This window comes from Bombus huntii, chromosome 2 (assembly GCF_024542735.1).
Source record: "Bombus huntii isolate Logan2020A chromosome 2, iyBomHunt1.1, whole genome shotgun sequence".
NCBI lineage: Eukaryota > Metazoa > Arthropoda > Insecta > Hymenoptera > Apidae > Bombus > Bombus huntii.
The window spans coordinates 17,493,452-17,516,832 of NC_066239.1; the positions used below are offsets into that span (position 1 = coordinate 17,493,452).

The following is a 23,381-nucleotide window of genomic DNA, read 5'->3' on the forward strand; positions in this document are numbered from 1 at the left end:
TCTTTATTCTATTATCTTGTTATATATTTGTAGAGTTGCGTGAAAGAATTTTTTTTACTAATTACGTTAAACATACGAAGTATACGCAGCTTCGTAATATCACAGAGATAAATTTTAAAAAGGTTGAATAGTTAATAAAGAAACGGTGGTATTTTTCAGTTTCTACTCTTTTTTTACGTAATTTCCTGCAAGCTTAGTTTACTAGCGTATCTACGATTCGTTTTAGAGCAAAATGTGTACAGAGATATATATTCGTTGATAATTTATAGAATATTTACTTTGAGAATTAATGGTATAATTTTGTTACGAATGTCGTACGCAATACGTATTTATAAAAATATTTTACGACGATACGATAAAATTGATCTGTGTTGTGCGAAGTTTAAAGTACGATACTACAGCCTCGATTCGTTTAATATGATTAAAAGATATTGATTTTGTAAGCAGTGTGCGCATAACGAAATACGTAGAAAGTTTTTGTTTTGTATCTTTGATAATTTTAATGCGTACATTTGTCACGTTACAATTTGCATTTGAACTTTTTACACAGTCTATCGTTTGCTTTAATCATAGTCGGACTAAACATTCTGCCGCGTTTTAGCTTGCCTGTTCAACGTGTGGATTAAACGTTCAAAGGGTTAAATATACATTGTCGGTCAAAAGTAAGGGATAATCTGCTTTAAATGCAGATTATAGTTCAGTAGTACGTGAGCCTCCAATTTAATTTTAAATAGGTTTATTGGATTACTGTGATTTCAAATTAATCCTTATTTTCCCAATTAAAATTGTGTTGATATTAAGTTAAATCGAAAGAAACAAAGTTCCGTCAATTTTAAGATTATCGAAGGATAAGGAAGCTAGCTCGATCAAAAAAGAAAAAAAAAAGAAGTTTAATACGGTAGAATATTAATTGATCATGCAACCAAGCACAAGCAACTGGTCATGATACACGCTGCTGCGACGATTAAATTTTCTTGATAATTCGACAACTTGATTTTCGTAGAAGAGAAAATCCTGTACTCCAAGTTATTTTACAAATAGTAATATCAAACGAGAATACAAAATTTATGATAAACACGTGATAATTTGTTTCGCTTTGTCACGCTTGTCTTTCGTTCTTTCTTTTTCATTCCTTGATCTTCCATTAATCGATGTTTTACTGTATTAATCGCGATATCTTTCACTGATACTGAATATAAAGAATATATGGAATATATAGAAATCGACACTCTCATTGAATAATATGAAAAAAGTTCAAACTACCTCTGTTTAAACGTCGAGTGATAGCTAACTTTCGAAAGGTATTGTATCTAAACAATTGCAGAGAGGTTTAATAAAATTGAAAAGTTAGACCCAATGAAGGATCGATTGTAGCGTCACAATGTCAATTTGCAACGTCATCTCGCGCTTCAGACATTTTCCATTTTCCAACGAGCTCTTTAAACGTACTACAATGTTTCGCGCGAGAGGAAAGTTGGAAAGTGTCAAACGTATCGATCGTAACGCGTTTTCTCTGATGTTGCGTTTCTGTTCCATTTTGCAGACCGAGATCGCTAAGAGGTTGAACGCGATAATCGTCCAGCTACTCCCATTCCTGGCACAAGAGGTGAGTCTTTGACTTTCTGTTTGGCACGTGTGCCGCACAATCTCACGATCGAGAGTGACAACGACGCGATAATGATAGCATGGCTTGCAGCATCAGCAGCAGGTGGCCAATGCCGTAGAGAGGGCGAAGCAAGTCACGATGTCCGAGCTGAACGCTATTATTGGGGTGAGCTTCCTTCTTTACAATTGATTCTATTAACTTCGTACTTTTGGCAAGCAGCTGGCCATTGATCTTGGCACGGTGTGCGTTGCATCTCGATCTTCTTGCGTTTCGATTTTATTCTTCTATTTAATTCACGTACAATCATCGTCCACTAATACGTATTATATGCCCTTTTACAGCAACAGCAACAACAGGGTTTGCAACAGCTATTGGTAAGTTTATTTTCTTCTTCTTATGGTTGGTTATTGGCACGTTGGTTATTCGCGCAATGATATCGCGCGTGTACGTATCTGAAAAGTGACACACAGATTCGAGCAAGCTTTCGAAAAATCTGCCTTGGGTAAAGCAAACAAGATTATTTTGCAAGCTTTCGCGCGAATTATTTCCTGTAAGAAGAAACGAAAGATTAGTCGTGCCACGTGAAGGAAAACACAAGAGATTGACGAAGAAAAAGCAGAAACGTGTACGCGAGTAGATAGACGGTCTCCAGCGGTTAGAGTTAAAAAGGAGTCGAGCGAAATGGAACGATTAAGGGGAATAAACGATTTGAAGGGAATTTCAGTATTTCTCGGAGTCTAACTCGTAACTTCTTAATTTATACCGTGGCAATTAGAAATTAGGTTAACTCGTTTGAAGAGGGTCGCGGCCACTTGGGCAAGCGTGAATGCACAATCATTAAAACATTTATTTCACGTTGATCCGTGTTTCTTATTTTGTAATTGGGTCGCTGCTTTATGCGTATTAATTGAAACGGGTATGAAGATATTCCGAAGTCATTTTGAGAACAGCTGCACATGTTTTTTTTGGTCTTGATGCTAACCAATTATCTTCATTTCTACAGCGTATTCAGATCCATCGATTGTGTCTGGTTTACGAGTTTTTACGATTCACCGACTCGCGACTGTCTTTTAAATCTCAAATTCTTTCTCGCAGTCTCTCTGAATGCAGTCTCAACGTAATCTGAAAAATAAAAATGGAATATAAGAATTATGCGAAGTAAAATTACCTCAACGAATTCAACGTAATTTTTGTCAAGCTTAGAAAACGCTATATCGAAGTTTAAAAATCAATTCCTAGATTGTAGAATTTCGAAATCCAGATGTATCTAATGCTATTACGTAACTGGTTGATCAACGCGAAGAATGAAAAATAATCATTTACAATCCTTTTTGTCAGTAATATTACAAGCAAAACGATATGTACGTTTAAATATGATATTTTCAAAATTACGTATAGAAAAATAAGGACATACGGTATACTGAAACATTTCAATCTGAGATAATCTGAGACATTTGACAGTCGTTTAACTTTTATTTAAACTCGATCGTGCAAATCGTAAGCTTAAGTATTTTTCAGTTAAAATTAACATTTACCGGTACGGTTTGGTGCATTCACGACAAACTGAACACAATAGCGTTTACGTGTGGGTATTTCGACGATACACAGCCTGCTTCATCAGAATCGGATGAGACATTGATACTAAGGTGTCTATTCTGATGTGTTCCTATTTGTAGTTGAATACAAATACACGGCTCTAGCATGAGTGTCTCGTCTAATCCTGACGAGGCTAGTTTCAATGGTCAGACGCTAGTATACAAATGTTATTGGATGCAGTTTACACCTGGGAGTTTAACATCCTATTGAAATTGCTTGATGACAAATTCACCAACGAGATCTATTTTATAATTTCGAAAATAATTACCTCGAGGGTAGTTCTCAAATTTATCTCTCTGGCTGATGAAGTTACTATTACTGAGAAATTGTTGGCAACAGTTGGCAAATTTTTGATCTACGTATTTTCGAATAACTGTTTTGGTCGCGACTTTGAACGATATTTTTGTTATTTTATGTTAGCGATACGCTTGAATCTGGAGTTATACGTTGGTACTGTAATTTCATATTCGTTCGTTATGATTGCAAAGAGGAACCTAGATATACTATATATTGCCAAATATATCAAATATACGATCATAATAAAAGTAGTATAACGAAAAAAAATTGGCATATATAATCAAATTTCTATCTGGATAAAATTCAATATTAATTTCACCAAACGCGTCAACATATTTTTCAACAATAGCAAAAGCAAGAAATCGGAACCCTGTCGTTTCGACTGGTTTGTAAATCAAATTTTTAAAGTTTTTATTTAACGCTTAACTGGAAAAGGAAGAAACTCTAATTAACGAAATAGCATCATATGAAAGTAGAATCGAATTTTGCTATACACAATCTTTAATTTACATTTTTCTGTGAATTTTGTGTGAATTTTCATACATGGTACCAATTGAGGGTCAGCAGGAATCTGAATACGTATCAAAAAAGAATCAGTTTCTATTGTCTAGAAATCACGGGACGTTTATTGTTAGATTTAGCATAAGTTGGAACAGTCACCGATTGCTTTCATTAGAAACTCGTTATACGTAATTACTAAACGATATTGAAGCTCATTAACCACGCACATCATACACAAACATAAATTACACCATATGTCGAATACTCTACTACGCACGACATATGTTATTAAACCTAACATCTAAAAGTAACAAATATCCCATAACCGATAGACGACACTGTACATGCCACCGTTAAAACTACGCTTCAACTATGCCTCACTCGAACGATGAACCCCATCATCCATCTAGAAAGTTCTAATTCCATCCAAACCATCGTCGACTCTCAACAAAAACAAAGAAAAAAAGAAAAAAAAAGAAAAAATAAACACTACAAAAAGAGCTACACACAAAAAGCCACGTAAGCCATGAAGAAAAACGTAAGCGTGTCGATTGTCGGTTGTTCTAGCAACAGATTCACGCGCAGCAGCTGCCACATGGTGCGGTCGTCGGTGGTCTTCCACCGGCGGGGCTATTGGGCTTCGCAGGTGCGGCCGCGGCAGCCGCAGCCGCGGGGGTGCCACCTCATCTAGCTCCACCACCGCATCCCGCGGCTGCGGCTGCGGTTCAAGCACAAGCGCAGGCGCTGCTGAAACCTTCGGACCTGCAACAACACCGAGCGGCCGCGGAGACGCCCGAGGATCGTAAACCGATCGCTCTTACCGACGAGAGACTCAGACGATCCGTGTCGCCGCCGGAGAAATTCCGCAGCCGCACGCCTGACCTCGAGAGCGATCCCAAGAGGCGGAAGGAGGAGAAGCTCGGACACGTGAGTTTAATCCTACTACTACCATCTTACTTACCGTGTGCACCCACGCCACGGAATAGAACCGGCCGCTTTTGTTTTTAAGCGACCGCGCGTACTCTTCGATCCACCTGTTACGCGCCATTTAGGAATCCGAACACCCAGCAAGGATCTCGCGCGCGCGCGCGCCTACGCACATTACATATCGTAATGTATACGCCGCTGGTTACGAGTATTAGGATACGTTCGTCTTACGTTTATTGGAAAACTGTAATCCACGAGTCGGCTGACGGTTTAATAAGAAAAGTTTCCGTGAATTATTTCCACAATTAGCGGCTATGATCGACGAAAGAATTTCCAGTAAATTAACAGATAGGATATATCGCAATCGTGGATTGCCAGGTGGGAAGAAGCGTCTGTTGGAAGGAAAGAAGCTGTCTTAATATCAATGATTGGCAACGCCATTCAGAGATCGAGCTTAGTGAGATAGCTTTTCAGACAGACGTTTAAAATGTTTTCGCCGATTATGACACAACGAAGACTCTCGTAATCACGCGAAACTGTTTCCAGTCAAAATTACTAGAACAGGACGAACTATCCGACGATTCTAAATTGCATTACACTACGCGAGTTTAATTACTCGTAAAACAGCTTCCATTTTTACGAATCTCCAAATTCTGCTGAATTTCTACGAATAAAAAATTCTCAAAGGCGAAAGAACTGGCGCAAATTTTCTGCGCGCAAAGAACGGCTGGAATAAAACCGCGAAATGCTCGCCGAAGAAGATATCGCCGCGCAGTTTTTATGGTCGCTACTTGGAAACGTCTTCCTCGAATATACATCAACCACGTGGATGCACGTTGGGTTACTCGAACGACTCAAAGTCCGGGTAAATAAAATTGGAGCCGCGGTATCGCTTGGCCACGTGTAACGTATCAGTCGAGTATTTCAGCCAGCGCTGCAGCAACGATAAAACTCGAAAACCGTCGGATGGTTGGTGGCTTTCGTGGCCACGAGCAACGACCGTTACAACCGAAAGGAGAATTCATTCCTTTCGGGACAACCAAGAAACGGAAGGAACAGGAACTACTGTATCTTTTCGTTTCCAAATACGATCTTTCGATAATTATATAGAGAGGAATATACGTTCTGTCGATTTTATGATTTTAATATACATATACGAATATATATTCGTCTCTGAGCTTTAGATTTCCAGATATACACAGATTCAGGAAAATATTCCATTTATATTAATTATAACGTGCTATGAAATTCTATATAAATCCTACCTTTTTCTTTTTTTTTCTTTTGATTTTTTTGTTTACATACTAAAGGAAGTTGTGGATGGCGAAATGGACGAGCGTGTAATGACTGAGTCGCGGTACGAAACGCTACCTAAGCTAAACCTTAATCCAAGCATTAAAAGTATTTTGTCGTAAGAAATACAAACGTATCTCGATAATTAAAACCGACCGACGACTATGTGTACAAATGGAATTAACCAAGAAGATCTGTATATAAAGATCAACGAAATCTCTCTGTATAATTACCGATCTCTGTATAATTTCTCTCTTGTTGAATCACGAAAGTGAATCACCGAAACGAAATAAACCAGTCCCACACTTTCTTCGTGCAAACGTTAAACGGAGAAAGAGAGAGAGAGAGAGAGAGAGAGAGAGAAGAGTTGACTAAAAATTAGATTATTTTTGTCCATCGTAGAATGGAAAACCGGGGCCGGATAATACGAGACAAACGCTCAGGTGTAGCATTCGTAGAGTCTCGAGGCTGCAACAAGCTTCGGCGTATTCGGCGAGCGAGTTTCTCCTCGCTATGGCCCCGTGAAATATCCGTGAAAACACGCTCCTTTGTCAGGATCGCGACGACAAAGTGCGCGCGCGAGCTGTGCCCGCGTGGAAGAGGGTGGAGGCGCGAGGAGGCGCGTAATTAAAAACCGTGAAAACAGGCGAACTGCAGGCTGTCGCTTCGCTCTCGCGCTCTCTCGCTAAATTGGATTATTTTTCTCAGCCTGGTTTCTCCGTCCCACCCCCATCTACTACGTTTCACCCCAAGGGTAGGAGGAAAACACAGAGGAAGAGAGAAAAAGAGAGAGAGAGAGAATAGAGGAGGTGAAACAGGGGAAGGAATTGCTGCTTCCGGCGCGTTTCCCTCGACCTGGCTCTGCTTCCCGACGATTAAAATACTCCTTCGCTACTACCTCGTTTTCGCGTAATCTCCATCCTCTTCCATCGCCATTCCACTCTCTGCTTGCTTCTTCCACGTTGCGTTTCGTTTCGTTTCGTTTCGTTTCCCTGTGTACCTTTTCGCCGGTCCGGCGTCGTTTTCTCGTTGCCAGCAAAGTGACGCGTCGACGTAATGCGCGTCGTGTCGCGGTCAGGAACGACGCGTCGCGTCGCGTCGCGAATCCGTGGAAAGCGCAAAAGCGAAGTCGTCGCTTTCGCTCTAATCCCCTCAGCCTTCGTCCCGTTTCTCCGTGTGCCAGCGCGCGAATTCAACACCGTGAAAATCAAAGGAGCTTTACCGTGGTTTCCTCGTTTCCCGGGTTACCCGGATTCTTTAAATTTCGTTGGCTAAGGATATAAATGGTCATTCACGGTCGTACACACTGCTCGTAGCTCTGATGTTATAATTAGCGCGCTAGGCGAACGATGAATGGACGATATTTCGCGACTGGACTGGTTGCGAGGAATAATATCTTTTCGCAAACTCGTTTGTCTAATCTAAGACAGCGGACTTGTTTTTCCATGGTTTTGCATCGTCAGCTGGATGAACCTTTAGGGAGACAAATTGACGACGCTTTATACGTAATAAATGTGGCACGACAAGGTGGAGAGTTTGGCAGGTATTTGCTCAAGAACGATAGGTGTTTGTAATTTTCTTGTGGACTTACAGGGATGTCGCCCAGTGATTAGAATTTCAAGTATTAGGTTGTCCGAAAAGTGTCTTTCTTTCGCAAACGTGGTTTTTACAACAGTGCACCTTCGTACAAACGTGAAATCAAGTCTGCGAAATTTCGCGGTGTTTATCTCAATAGAACAAAATGGATCGCACGTAATTCGACAAAATAATATGAAACAAAAAACACTGTGTGTCTATTATTTCCTCATTAAACGAAAGAAACTTTTGGGACAACCTAATACGAGCGATATTTTTATCGTTCTAGCAAACGATACCTGAAGGTAAAGCCATTAGGAGAAACGAGTGTTCTGGAAGAAATCAAATCTTTTTAGTATGTTTTAAAATATTACGCAGATTATATAAAGTTTAAAAAAGATTCGGAGGAAAGAACGATCGCGTCTTCGTTTCAAATCACTCAAATTATACAAATTTGAATATTTTTTTCATATTATTGTATCAACCGTGTGTCGGTACGTACGGATCATGTGCGTATCACGCTATTAAAAAGGAGGAGTTAGGTGCTGCTTTTATGCGCGAACATCTCGTATAATACCGAAACGAACATGTTACAGCGTTGTATCTAAATGTAGTAAAAAAGGCATTTTATTAATACAATGTTTTTACTATTATATAATATACTCTCTTTGCACTATATAACGTTAGAAGTAACTTTACCGTTAATTCATTCGTCAATATCGATTTAACGATTTATGCACACTGTTGCATACCATCAATTTTTGCTATTGTATCGCTATATCGTTATTACGTCAATATACGGGGAACGTTAATACGTTTTTAACAAACGTATATTTCGTATGTATTTATACGCATATTGTCAAAACACAATATAAAACAATTTGGAAAATCTCTTTGGATCGCGTGCTCGTTTAACAAGATTGTATCAAGCGGAGAAAATTAATCGAGACCTTGTTACTCGCTCGACTAAATTTAATATACTCGGAAGTACAGTGTAACCTATTTTTTATTCCAAATATTTACAACGCTTGTAGGTTGTTGAACGTTGTTCCCATTTTCTGGACAATCCGCGTGTAAACATTTTACCGTCTACGTCGCGTTGACGTTCCCCGTTGATAGAAATTTTTGAGTTGTTGGAAACGTTTACACTCTCTCATTATTCATATGTTTCTCGCCGCCACTTAGCTTGGGAATCGCGTGCCAGACTCGATAAAAATTAAACGTAGTACTGGTACATTTTATCTGCAATGTAAGGTAGCAACACGGAATTCGCAACGCTCGCTAGTACGTCGGTTTTAGCAAAATAGAACTTAACGAGCCGATGTTAACTACAACGGTAATTGCGAAATAAAAACAACGACTCTGCCGTTTGTTAGACAGTCTATTTCAACAAGCAGCAGAGTTCAGTTTCTTTTTCTTTTTCCTTCTCTGCAATTATATAATAATTATAACGCAACTTTGGCTTTTCAACGTGAACCGTTGATGAAGAGAAAATTGAATATTTATGATCTTGCGTGTGCATTTATCGAACGACGTTGACATAAGAATTTTCCATTTTGCTATGATACTGCACGTAGGTAGTCTGTATTATGAAGTATATTTTACGAGTGAAAATCAAGAGCATCGGGGTCCGCTGGTTTTCCCAGTCGACGTTAAAGTATGAATGAAAATGCCGATAGAGTAGTCATTCGACTATGAAACCAAGTTTTCCTAGAAAATGGAAGCTCTACAAAAGATCGATTCTATGCTTTTACGTTCGTTTCTACGCAAGAAATTTCTCTTTCGCTCGTGTTATCTTGGCAATAATAAAATTGTCATATAAATATCTCGTGCAACGTTGTTTATAAATTATAACTACGTTTATTTATATCAGCGTATTTTTTTACCACGCTACTACGATTATTACGATTACAGAGATTTAAGCAGTGCAACCATCCAATAAATGATTAAAAGAACAAGAATCCGTCATAATGCTACGAGTCTTTCAATTTCTTTAAACTTTATACAATTATAGGACCTGGCAGAGAAAACATTGTATATACGGTGTCCAAAGGAATATTAAACAAGTTCTTAGAATCGTACGATACCAGAAGACAGGACTCAATAATGAAAATTGGTCGACGAAACTATTACGAATGAAACGTGTTAACGCAACCTTGTTCCTCGATGAGTTAAATCACCGTACCATAATTTCTTCCCGTCTCTTTTAATTATATTTTTTTCAATTTATATTACACATGTAACCCATAGAATTTTTCTACATCAGATACAGCGTATGAAAACGCATATAAAAGTGGTAGAAGCGACAGAGTTAGTACCGGATAATATGTACAATGTATATCTAAATCTGCGCGCCCTGCACTCTATATTAATCACTATAATCGTAACAACACGATAAAATGATACGATACGACATAGGTATCGTAATATGATTCCATTGGATAAAAGTCGACATCGATTGTCGCTAAAAGCACACGATTTTATATTACGATCGAAAAACAACAAATTCCGAGGATGCGTCGTTCTCAACGATTGTTTGATAGTTCCGGTGTTAAATCGAGATCTACTTTTTCCATATTTTCCTAATAATTTCCGTAAAGTTTCCCGCGACAAGATCAACGTGGCATTCCTCCGCGTTTCACAGTAAAACGTTGAAATTGCTTGTGAGCTGGACACAACCGGATACGCGTATACCTGTCTGGCTCAATTGTCGCGTTGAAGCTCGAAAGTCCCGAAGCACAAACCCTAAGTCACGCTCGTGCGAGTTTGCCCTCTCTTTCTCCCGCTTTCCGCTCTTCTTTCCCTCTTTTTCCCTCTAACCTTTCCTGTAACCCGGCCGGGTATCTTTCTCTATCTGAAGGGAAGTAACGACGCGTCGTTTACACGGGCAATCCCTCGAACCCCAAGGGTGGCTGGAAGTTTGTTTGAAGTTGAGGCACTGACCGGACTCCGTCATCAACTCCATTTACCGTGGCGTAGGTGTACGCGGGCATCGGCGTGTGAGTAGTAACACGAACAAGTGCGATCGACCGACACCAACCTGTTTCGTACACGTGTGTAGTACGGTTGATATAGTAGCAGGCGCGATTGTATCGGCGAAAGGTAATCGAGAATCGAAAATTGAGATTTTCTAACTGGGTCTATGATTTCGGGGTGCTGGCGAGACGCGGATGGAAAATTAGGGAAAAGTGGTTTTGTCGAGGGGATGTAGGTCGTTAGGGTTGAAAGTAACAAGGGACGAAAGTAATAGATGGAGTGTTTGAAATTATATCGCAGATAGCGGTACAAGCGTTGAGTTTAAGTTTATTATTCTACGATTACAATTGAAATAAGAACTTTTATTATAATATATTATAATATATAAATAAGATATTTTAGCAGTCTACGAATGCTCAATGTAACGTTACAGCGAAAGAGACATCGTTTCGATACTGTAAAGTATCGTTTGCTTGCCGTACAGCTTCCTGCTGTAGATATTGTGTATTTTATAAGGACTAAATGAGGTTCTATATATTTTAATTTCTTCTACGTATTCAAGTTGTGCATTAATCCTCATCCACCCTTCATTTATCTAATTTACTTCGCTCTTTGATACAAACTTGACTCACGGTGGTGAACATTGCTGTAATATTAACGGAATAGAAAGATACTCGTGTAGGTAAGATAAATAGATATATTTTTATAGATACGTTATTAGACAATTGCAGGATGAATATGTGAAAGTTAATATCGGTGATTTCATTACGGTGCAAGATTTTTTCTACTTTAATTTACGGTCTTTTCTATGACCTTGTATGTAAAACCGTAAGTCTACTGCACGGGAATCCGCAGAATATTGTGAGAGACAAAGGAGTTCAAGTATTAATACCAATCCCTTTGCCTTCTCGCTGCTTTTCCTTTTCATTGTCTACTTGGAAGTTGCATTTTCTTCCATCTTCCTGTACCGTTTCTTTCTTCATTTTAGAATTCTTACTCCTGTATGTGTGCTGTCGTATGTATTGGTTTGGCAACTAAGTGATTGTGGATTTTGTCATTAGGTGGTATAACTTATTCTCGAACTTAATTACGCATATACAGGGTGGTTGGTAACTGGCGGTACAAGCGGAAAGGGGATGATTCTACACGAGAAAAGAAGTCGAAAATATAGAATACAAATTTTTTTTAATTTTTTTTTTTAATTTTTCCATCGAGACAACGATCTACGGTGAGATCCGTTATAACGTACCGCAGGTGTACCGAGCGAAAATTCAAAGTCGATTTTCTCGAAAACAAAGCCACAAACGAAAAATTTTTATTCTATATTTTCGACTTCTTTTTTTGCGTAGAACCACCCCCTTTCCGCTTGTACCACCAGTTACCAACCACCCTGTTTAAATAGATCTTGTCGTAAGCAATTAAATTAGATCATGTTAGATTAATACATCGGACGTACGAAAATTTGTACACGTAGTGTCGTATATAATATTTTTCATAAATTTGCGAATCGTTAAGAATACATTATTCGGTTATTTCTAAATAAGATTCTCGAGTCGCGTTGCATCGAAACACGAGTTATATACGTGAAGCTTGTAAGCTTCATGAACTTATTTCTCGCATTGTGTTCAGCATAGTATCGACTGAAGTGGCAAATGTAATTTGTTCCTGGAATTCGCGTGCCGTGGCAAATTGTCCCTCTGACACTCTGGCTCTTCCAAAAGTTATTACCTATTTCGATGAAAATTTAAAGGAAACATTGGTTCGTCATTAGTTGTTCGTCATTGCGCTATTTTCCCATTGGAAGATCTCCCGAAATAGTTTAATTAGTCATATTAAAAAAAGAACCTTATATATTGCAATACGTTTATCTCATTTTAGCAGATTTCAAGCCTAAAGGTCGTTAATTTAAGCTAACATAATTCCTTTCTAACGTCACAATTTTCCTTTTCAATTTATTTACTTCATCAGTATCGAATACCTATATTTTTCTAATTTATAAATACCAGTCCGCGATAATCAACGAAGATAATCTTTTTTCGTATAATATACACATTTCGAGAATACTCATGGATTTGCAAAGTATTCTAGAAATGACATACGATTGCTATTTTCAAGATTTCGCATTAAAATAACGAATTATATAATTGAATTATACGCGAAAGAAAATTTTAGAATCGCGTATATGGCCAAGTAAGTTTCCTACCAGCAGGAAAAATTTTATCGAAACTCTTTCTTCTCGCGTGACAGCGAATCCATCAGTGAGCAAATAAACCGTATCAAAATGATTGGCAACGCTAAACTCAGCTTAATATGAAAATTTAAATCTTCCTATTTTCCCTTTCTTCGTGTTATACGCAACATAGAAGCGTGAAACGCGTATCCAAAGATGAAAATTACACGACAGGCTTACGAGAAAGAGAGAGGTAAAACTAGCTTGAACGAGAGGCATTCAAGAAAGATGTTAATAGAATTGTTGGCTCGCGCGGTAAAGTTGCGTGGATGGTTGCATGTGCGCAGGGGCCGCCTACCTCCGTGCTACGTGCAGGCATACGGTATACAAGTGGAATTCTGAGCAGGAAACTGGGTACGTTAATTTTGAACACTCGCGGCATATGACGCGATATGAATGCAAGAGATATGTGAATTACTCTCCATTGTCTTGAGGACACCGCTCAAATCACGGTGTGGGTACGGACAAAGCACTCAAACTAGGAACTTAACGCTGCAACTTCGCTCGTTCAAACTTTTCTTTCGAACGATAAAAGGCGAACGTGTAAGTTTATCGATACGTATATTCTTATCTTATTAATTATTAGGTCGGCAAGTAGTTTTTTTGTATGGTTACACGCTAGCGTGAGTCACTAGGCAAATGCAAATTTTCTGCTAATATGGTTTCTATTAAAATGTTTATCGAGGTGTACGATCACAGGGTCTAAAGTTTCAGAAAATAATGCAGTTTGGTTTTCACTTAGTAACATTAAAGCATAGGTCTGTCTTTGTTCTTTTAAACTCGTTATGTTTGGTGTTGCTTATATGCTTGTATTATATTCGTATTTTAATAAGTCACGAAATGACTTTGCGTACTATTTTTCTCTGATAAAATTAGTCTAAAATCTTAGTGTATTGTGTTTTCTTATAAAATCGTACAAAGCATATGTTTCTGTAATATACGTAATTAACGAAGAACGATTTTTCTCGAAAGCTAAAAAAGAAGAAGATTTCGTTCCTATGGATGAAATTATATCTACGTTACGATATTATATCATAACATTGCATAAACTGGTCTGTACCGAACAGAGATTCTTTGTAAAAAATATGTCAAAAAACACTGTATAATATTGCACGCAATATAATATGTGATGTAATAACGTAAGGACATTGTATATTACGATGAAGTACTCACAATCGACCATTGAGAGAGATACGAATCAAATTTTAATTGAAACTTCGACACGAAGACACGGATATCGAACGATCTACGAAATATCGTAATTGTACACACCGTTCAGTGGAGCCGACGTTACAGCGTCTCTCGTGAAAATCAATTCCTCCTACGGTAGACCGTTGACTTAACCCTGCGTCTTCGCGTTAAGTCGGTCGATCCCATTAATCGAAACAGTTCCTCGAAATTAGCTAACAATGGACTCCCGCAATCGATACGGCCACTCGTTCGTCCTGGCCTTTAGAGCGCCGAGTGTTCCGCAAGATTTCAGATTTAACGAGCACACATAGAGCGAGGAAGACAGAAACGAGAGAGAGAGAAACCAACAGCTAAAGTCAAAGAGTACACGATGCAAGTACAAGTGCACATATACAGAGAGAGAAAGAGAAAGAGAGAGAGAGGGAGAATCATACAGAGAAACGGCTGAAACACGCCCACATACGCGGGCGCGAGACAGTACGTCACGGATGGTCGCATGCAATTCACAACATTCTACGAGCAGAGCTTAAGTGTGTTCCCCTCGTGGGTAACGTTCCGCCATGGTTCGTGTATTAGTGTCAGAGACACGGACGGGGTTGAAGAGAGAAGGGTATAACCGGAAATGAGTTCTCGCGTGTCCACGCTTGGCTCTTGGAACTACTATTCAGTCCCTCTTTCCTTCTCGGTTCTCCGCTTTGCCCCCTGAGAGGATTAGTCGTAGTTCTCTGCCGCCTCTGCCTTCACCCTTCTCGCGCCGCCACCTCCCACCCTCTCTCTTTCCAACAGAAACCCACCTCCGCATCCCCTTTAACCCCGTAGCACTACCCCTTCTTCGGCTCGCAGGAAAGCATTAATCAAAGGAGCAGCGGTGCACCCTGTTACCGGCACGACGAAAGATGGAAATACTGCGCACACGCTCGAGATATCACGGGAGCGGGGTTAGGTTACGTTTTGCTGGGTGTGCGCGCCCATCTAACCGCTGTAACCACCTTTGTGACACCGTGTCTTTCATGCGGCCCTCGCCGCGCTGCTACGAGAATAAAATTCCCGATCTGTTTTACAGTTTGACGCGCTCATAGCGATGCCGCGTTGCGCGAACACGTGCGTGCATACCATCGCGTACCATCGTCGGGGGATTCCAGGCGGGAAAACGAGGAATACGTAGCCTCGTGGGACTACGATTTTGTCGAAACAAGCATTCCGTGAATCTTGCCAAGCACCGGCCATTAGATCGTTTCGGTTGTCTTTCTCTTTTTCTTTTCGACGATTGGGATTTGTAGGATTTTATGTAAAAGGGCTTAAATTTTGGTTGCGCCGACGATCTTCTCTTTTCAGTATTTGCTTGGGATTTATGCGATTTCGCGTACGAAGGGAGGAGTCTCTTTTTCTTTTTTTTTTCTTTTTAATCCTAGCATGAACCAGGTATTGGACTGTTTGTGTCTCGCTGTTTTTGTGCTTGATACTTGATAGGGATTTATATGATATTACGTGGAGGAAATTTTGAAATCTCGTCGAGCACCGAGTGTCGTTGAATCGCATGTTTTATGCTCTTTCTTCTTCTTACTCTTTTTCGTTTTCTCATTTCAGTTTATCATTTGAATGGAATTTATAGCGTTATAACGTTACGGCTGCTAGTGGAAGTTTCGTTACATCAAAGGCAGGTGTGCTAGAGCCTTTTTAACATGTTTAACGCGTACGTCTCGGAGTTGAGTCGGTATGTAGTTTTACGATGTGCATGTGACACCGACTAGTATGTGGAACGAAAATTAAATCCTTGCCTAACTTCTTGAGGGATACCAGTACATACAGGTGTGTAGTATAGATTTATTTTTCTTTCATTTTCGACCACGATTCTGAAAGTTGTAACAAACATCGTCGCGAGTGAAAAAGAAAAAGAAAGAAATAGAAAATAGCTTTCTTTCGATCTTGATAAATTCGTTTCCAAAAAAATTACAGTTATTCGCATATGATTTTTATTCCGCGATTATTGCTGAAAAAATCGAAGCTGAAAAATCTTTGTTATAAATACAATCTATCCTTGTTTTTATAATCCGCAAGGTTAAAAATTATGAAATTCGGCAAACAAATTTTCATGGTACCTAGTCCATATCAAATTTGCCAGTACAAAAATAGATCTTGCACCTGTATACCGGAATTATTTACCAATGCACGATACTAGTAATTATTTACCAACTGTGTTTGCAGCTGTTGAAAATCCTATCAACACGTTAACGAATTTCATGCTAAATGTCCTACGATGAATAGCCAACGATAAAGTAAAAATAACGTTTCCATTAATCAACAAATATAATGTTACAAAAAATCTAAAAACCCTGTATGTCGCGTCAAAAATTTTCAAAGAACCTTTTTTCACCGTTCAGCTTTGAAGTTCGTTCGCAAAACGCTTACTAGCGTTCCCTGGCTACCTGTTTTAACGCGCTGTATAAGTGAAACGTTGAGAATGACGATTGGTCCCTAAAACAAAGTTTTCATTGAGGAAATTTGATATTTAGTTGGATGATCCGTAGCCGTAGCCAGAGAGAAAAGCACGAACAACGAGCGAAGCGCGCGTCGGAGAAGTCAGGCCGAGTTTCGTGACTTTCGGTCGTGTGCGCGAGTGACCGCCGGTGATTTCATTGACGAGCACGGTGCCCTCGCTCAAAATGCCTGTGGTTGAAAATGGGGATGGGTGGGTTAAGGTCGGTGGTCTGATACACGACCGTCATTACCCTGCTAGTTTATTGGGCTTCCATATCAAAGGGTCGGTTTTTATCGCGCGTTTTCCCCCGATCAACGGCGTTATTCGATGCAATTAGACAAAGAAACCAGATACGTTTTCTGCTTAACGCGTTGTCCAATAAATTTCGCGCTTTTTGCTTACAGTTCTAACGTGAAACTTTAACGTCTAACATATTATACTCGTGGTATATGTTATATCTGTATGCGACGTGTGAAAAAGATTTAAAAAAAAAAATATTTAAACGGAAATTTTCTAACACTTGAATATTACTAGCTCGTAACATATGAAATGTGTTTTATTAATTTCACTTAGTTGATATAAATATGTCCCTGTTTTTCGTTTTTAAACCCAATTTAGGAAACACCAACGATCAACCAAAAACCTTTTTCAACAATATTATCGTACGTGATTTTGGCTACAGAACGATCGATTGCAGACGTTGCAAGCATGTACACATACGTTGTATCATTGCAAATAAAACACCAACGAACTTTCAAACACCGTTTCTACATGCTCGATACGATCTAGACGAAGAATCGGGGACATTGAAACCAGCGTTTCTTACACTGTGTTACGACTAATAAGAATCGTGCATGTATCGTCATTTGTCCAAACCAAATGTCTGGATCAATTTAGACCATCGGTGACCAGTATGACAGTCTGTGTTACCTATAAATACCAACGAACCGTTTTGAATCTTTCGATCGTCGGCTTAATCGTTCGAAGGTTCGTCAAAAGCGAGGAAAATTTTACCAGCGGAAAAAATCGAGTCGGCGGTAGGTTCGATCGCGAGCGGAAACGGAACGTGTGTATTAACGGTCTGCTTAACAAACGGCCGGTCTTGGAAATTTAACCGGAAAGCCAAAGCCTGGGCCCGATTCGCAATCCGCGAAACGTTAACGAGCATCTATCGTTGGCAAAAACGCGACCTAAGGACGGCCGAAATACTTTGTCCCGGGTTATGTAGCTATAGAGGGTGGAAAAAAAAAAGAAAAAAGACAGTGAAAGAGGAAGAAAGAGAGAGGCAGAGAGAGAGAGAGAGAGAAACCCCCATAGACATCTACATGCAGATGCGTAGATTCGTCTGGTGGGAATCCAGCCGGTTCACGAGGACGGTGAAAACGTACTGGTAGTAGTAAGAGTGGGTGGAGGTAGAAGAGGAGCTTGGGTAGGGAGGATGGGGGTGGTTGAATTTTTCATCTGACCACGTCGAACCAATTAAAGCGGACCGCGGTACCCACCTCCACCCCGACCTCTTCCACTTTTTTCGTTCTCTCTTTATTTCCGCCCCGCGTACTGGCCTTTATCCATTCTATCTTGCTCGCTTCTCCCTTTCGGCTTTCTCTCTTTTTTCAACCTCTCTCTCCTGCTCGATTCTCTCTTCTTCCCATTCGTGGCCTCCCTTCCTTTTTTTTTTCTCTCTCTCTCTCTCTGTCTCTGTCTCTGTCTGTCTGTTTGTCTGTCTCTGTCTCTGTCTCTCTCTCTTTTCTCTTCCGTCGCTCTTGCTCTCTCTTTTGTAACCCCGTACCCCTGCCAGCGACTCCTCATCCTCGGCATCCGCATACTGTACCCTCTTCTCCTCCTCCTCCTCCTCGTCCTCCTCTTCCTCCTCGTCGTCTCTCTTTCCTTTTCTGTTTCCTCGGTGAGGTCGTCTTCGTTGCCGTTCAGCCGCGCTCGTTCACTCTAGCGACTCGTTGGATTTTTTCGCGTCACGAGGCGGTGTAATTTATTTGGCCGAGCTAGGTACGGCCGCGCGGAGGTGGCCGAGGAACGACGACGCCAGGTGGGGTGGCTGTGTAGAGTATGAGGCGAAGTGGGACGAGCGGAAGGAGGAATAGCTGGAGGTGGCAGAGGTGAGGCGGCCACGGAGGTGGAGGTGACGCGGCTAGAATGAGAGACCAAGGGATGGGCAACGAACGAACGCTGCCGGACAGGGGAAAGGGAGGTGGTTTCAGTTTATTTTGTGGGTCCTACCTACCCGCTCGTCACTGTCCAACCCCGTTGGTCGGCTGACCAGCCGACGTGTTCTCCTTTCTCTTCCTCCAACGCATGCTTCACGGAAACGCGCTCCTCCTTCGACCAAGTATCCTTTCGCTTTTGCTTGTTTTTAGTTTGATCCTCTTCGTCAACTCTATTGTCTCTCTTGCTTCTTGCTTATCGCTTTTCTACTTCCACTGTTGCTTCTTTCTTCTCTCTTTCCTTTCCTTCTTTCATTTCCATCCCTTTCTTACTTCTACTCGACCTCTTCTCTTTAGGTACCTACGTATCTCTCCTTCCTTTCTTCTCTTTCTTCTCTGTTTCTTACTCTTACTCTGTACTCCTGTGTACGTTCCATGTTAGCCAGTTAACTGCGTTCGCGTATACACGTGGCGTATATCTTGTCCAGTCGGTGAGGTAAAAGCCGAGCTGATGTAATATTAAAAAAGCCACGGCTTCCTGATAGATTCTCTGCGGCGTGTTTTCAATTAGCTTCGCGGAACCATTTTTCCCCTCTGATTATTCGGCAAATTTGTACGGAAACCGACTCTTCGTTCTCTTCATCCGATCTACCTATCAACTCGGGCGGAGGTCGTCACCTCTTCGCCACGAGAAATTGTACGCTGTCTTGCACGCGCGGATGGAACTCGTCATCAGCCCCTTTCTAAATGTTGGGATAAGAGATCGTGGCGCTTAGGCTAGACAGGCTTTAGGCTTTCCCGCTACTTTCGCCTTTAAACGTGGTATCCTGCTTGTCGAGAGCTTTTACGTTTTTATGGTCGAACCTGGCGTTAAACGGTATCCCGTGTTCACGCTCGTTTCGAATATTATTCTCGTCTTATTGGAAATATATCTCGTTAAATTCACCGTATGCTTTATTTAAACACATATTGTAGCGAGATGCCACGTCGGATACAGATGTGTCGATTCTTATGTACAGACTGAGTTAAGAAATTGCCATCGACGAATTTGTCATATTCGAAAGGGACGCGGAAATCGAACGAGTTTATACGAATTGATCTCTTTGACGGAGTATGAGATTTATTTCTGATTAAATCTTTTGTCTTTCCGTCTTAAGTGATTGTAGGAAGAATCCACGAAGAAACTAAAAGTAGTGTCAAATTTTAGTTCCTATAAATCAAGCCTGAACCTGCTATAGCGTTCTTGCTACTCTCGTTTCATAAGGTTTCTAATATCGCTGAATGTATCGTGTAATCCAGTGAACAACATCCAGTTAGAATATTGACAGAAATTATATACATGTTGATAGAATCTATCGCAAGTAGAACAAAATGCGCTATTGCTCGTATAATTTTACAGTCTTATTTAAGGCGCTAATAACGAAAGGGGAAATTATACTACCTTTCGCTAACTTTACAAACAAACATAGTATCTCGGAATAAAATATGTCGGTTTAGATAATCTTACATAATTGTAATAATTTTAAAAGTATTTTAAAAACAGACTAAACGTACGATAATTTTCAACGATAAGAACCGAACGTAAAGTCAGTGATTTCCGTAGCTAACGATTAAACATTATCCTTATTTCGACAGAAAATTAAAGAAGAAAATTACGTTGATCTACCGTTGATCCAATAACTATGACTATCCCTTATTAACAATCGATTCGCTGAATCGAAAATACAATGTTTGCCTCTAATTGATTTCTGCTCGAGAGTTTAATAGCAGCGTGAAAGCCGTGAAACGATAAGATCATAATTTTCTCCCAATGTCTGTCATAGACGTCATAAAGCCTGGCTATTCTAAACGGCACCTATCGATTCGCGGCCTCGTATTACCTGCAATCGATTAAATAACGGTAATTCAACGAAACCCGAGCATTAGGCAGCGTCAGCTATGCGATTCTTGCTCAATTATTTTCTGCACTTTCATGCTCGTTCCGTGAAGCTCGAGTGGCCATGGCTCGAGTGGAAGCTTCGTTCACCATGGTTATAATGAAAATTGCTCCTCTAGGATCCTATATCCATCATCTTCACGGCTAGATCTTTCAAAATATCTGAAACTAATCGTAAGACATTATCGCTAACCTCGTAACACCGATAATAACTGTACCAAGCGTTAAACGTTGGCTTCGACGAAATTTTGCGGATAAACAGACAATCTAAATATATTACGTGGAAAAGTGATTTATAAACGGTGAATTTTCATGTTTTTCTAGGAAATTTAAGCATTGAAAAGTGCACATAGCGCGTAAAGACATAGTATAAAATATGCAAAGTAGATCGTATTCGACGAAGTAAACGGTACAAGAAAACATCGCAATTATAGAAAATGGAATTACGTTTGAAAAGTGGAAGGAAATCGTGAAACTTTGTCCACGTGGTAAGAAATATCTACCGGAAAGGTTATTATTAGCGTGGTGTTAGCTTTACGCAATTCACAGTTGTAAACCTTTATCTGTAATTTTAGCCTGCTATCTCTGCTCATAAAAATATAAATTCGCGTGAATATCCGCTCTTTGGTGATTTATTACGAGCAAACCGAGAATTCCTTCCTTCCTTGAATTCGACGGTGAAGGACAATTTAAAGAGAAACGGATCGTTTCTCCTATCGATATTCTCTTCAATAACTTGGTAATTTTTCAAAAATATAATTAAATTAGATAGGATAAAATAATTATCGATGAATTCCGGCTTATGGAACATTCACGGTGCGATATGGAAAGTAACGCTGACATTCGGAAAACGAAATTATTATTCATCGGCCTGCGAAGAATTTTCTATCCATTGCGTGAACTTGCTTTCAGAAAGTTTACAAAAAGCTGTCTTGTTCGATGTATTTAGTGGCGTAGTTCTCGATCGCAAGCTTACTTTCGATTGCGTTCAGTTCGAAGCATAACGCGAGTAGTCTATAACTGGAAGCCGTAGTTTCGAATAAGAGGAGTCATCGCTACTTGATTCCGCTTTGGTTCTTGCCCGATGCCTAGAATAACACGGTAACCTGTCTCCGTTAATATTTGAAGCGCAAGAAAATTCGCGTGCAGGCCAGCCAGCTTGGCGGTGCGGCACGGGACGTTACGAACAAACAAGTTTCTCATTTCCATGCTATAGAAAAGCCGGCGATCAATTGAATAGGTTAGCCGCGATACCCGTGCAAAATACGATCCGTGTCACGATTGATATCGGTCACACGGCTCGCCACCACTTCCAATCGATAACACCTTGATAATTAATTTAAAAGAAGCTTCGTGCACACGCTTCGCTGTTCTATGCGCTTCTTAACCCTTCTTTCGCCCTTCTTCGCCGCTACCTCGTTCCATCTTCTACTTTTACCACCGTCTCTCCCCTCCTCCTCCTCCTCCTCCTACTCCTCCTTCTCCCTGTTCCGTTTTGTTATGCATTCATCTTCTATCCACTTTATTATTTTTTCATTCGTAAGGCTGAAACAGTCGATATCCCGGGGCATGCTCTTGTTAAACGGTCTGTCGAGCTCTCGCAATTGTGCCAAGAGGCGTCGGAGACGTGTCTTCCTTGCCCCAGCGGGCTACTTCCTTCACCCGATCCCCACCTCCTTCTATTCTTCTTTTCTCTTTCCCCATGCTACCCGTTTCTTCCGAATCTCCTCTTCGTTCGCCCTTTTCTTCGCGCCTGCCTTTCCTCCTCGCCCTTTTTTATTTTTATTCTTCTTTACGCTGCTCTGTCTACCCATCTGCCGAGGCGTATATAAAGATCCCAAGAGTAGATCTGTCGCGTTGCAACGGGTGGCTCGGCGACGCTCTTGTTTTCAATCTTCTCGCGTTTCTCTGTAGGACGCGCGGTACAATCGGGGCATAGGTTGTTTGATTGATTTCTTGCGCGAAAATAAATTGAACAGACGGAATAAAGTTTGTCGCCGCGAGTGTTTGTTTTTCCAAGAGAATCGCGGAAGAAGAAGAAGATGGCTCTCTCGCAAACTATTTTTCGGTACGAGGATTGTTATCGCATGGTACCACCTTTCATTATCCTACTATACTCTTCTATTTGTTCCTTATCTCTTGGCTTTTCTTTCATACAACAAGTTCGATATATTAGCTTGTCCGAAAAGTGTCTTTCTTTTACAGACGCGTCTTTTACAACGACGCATCTTTATACAAACAAGAAACCTAATCTATCGAACGTTATGATCTTTATATTGATAGAACAAAATGGATCATACGTAATTCGGTAAAATGATATAAAACGAGAAATGTCGTTGTTAATTCAGTGTAAACTCAATCGAACCCCTATTATCTTAACAGAAATAAGGGGATCGATCATTTCGTGGCGTCGGATAGCTAATCGTAACGGGAATTTACGACTCCCGTTGACGTGATTTCTCGCGATCGCGTCTCCCCGCGAATGGTCGATTAAACAGTTGTGCATCCATTATTTCCTTATAAAACGAAAGGAACTTTTCGCACGACCGAATAACAAGAATTTAGTAGGATTTTTAAGCACGATTACGAGGAAGAAGAAAGAAAAGAAATTCGCT

The 23,381-nt window shown here is 40.3% G+C and overlaps 1 protein-coding gene across 11 annotated transcripts in view; it reads left to right on the forward strand.

Annotated features, from left to right (window-relative positions):
* The window catches only part of LOC126874448 (protein groucho), a 111,908-nt gene that overhangs the window by 51,151 nt on the left and 37,376 nt on the right, over nt 1-23,381 (forward strand). For 6 of the 11 annotated variants that reach the window (XM_050636577.1, XM_050636523.1, XM_050636615.1 and 3 more), the window contains exons 6-9: nt 1,544-1,606; nt 1,685-1,771; nt 1,948-1,980; nt 4,568-4,927. In XM_050636577.1, coding sequence (XP_050492534.1) covers nt 1,544-1,606; nt 1,685-1,771; nt 1,948-1,980; nt 4,568-4,927 — 543 coding nt within the window. The remainder of the gene's footprint in view (nt 1-1,543; nt 1,607-1,684; nt 1,772-1,947; nt 1,981-4,567; nt 4,928-23,381) is intronic. The other 5 variants (XM_050636537.1, XM_050636547.1, XM_050636585.1 and 2 more) reach the window with 3 other exon arrangements.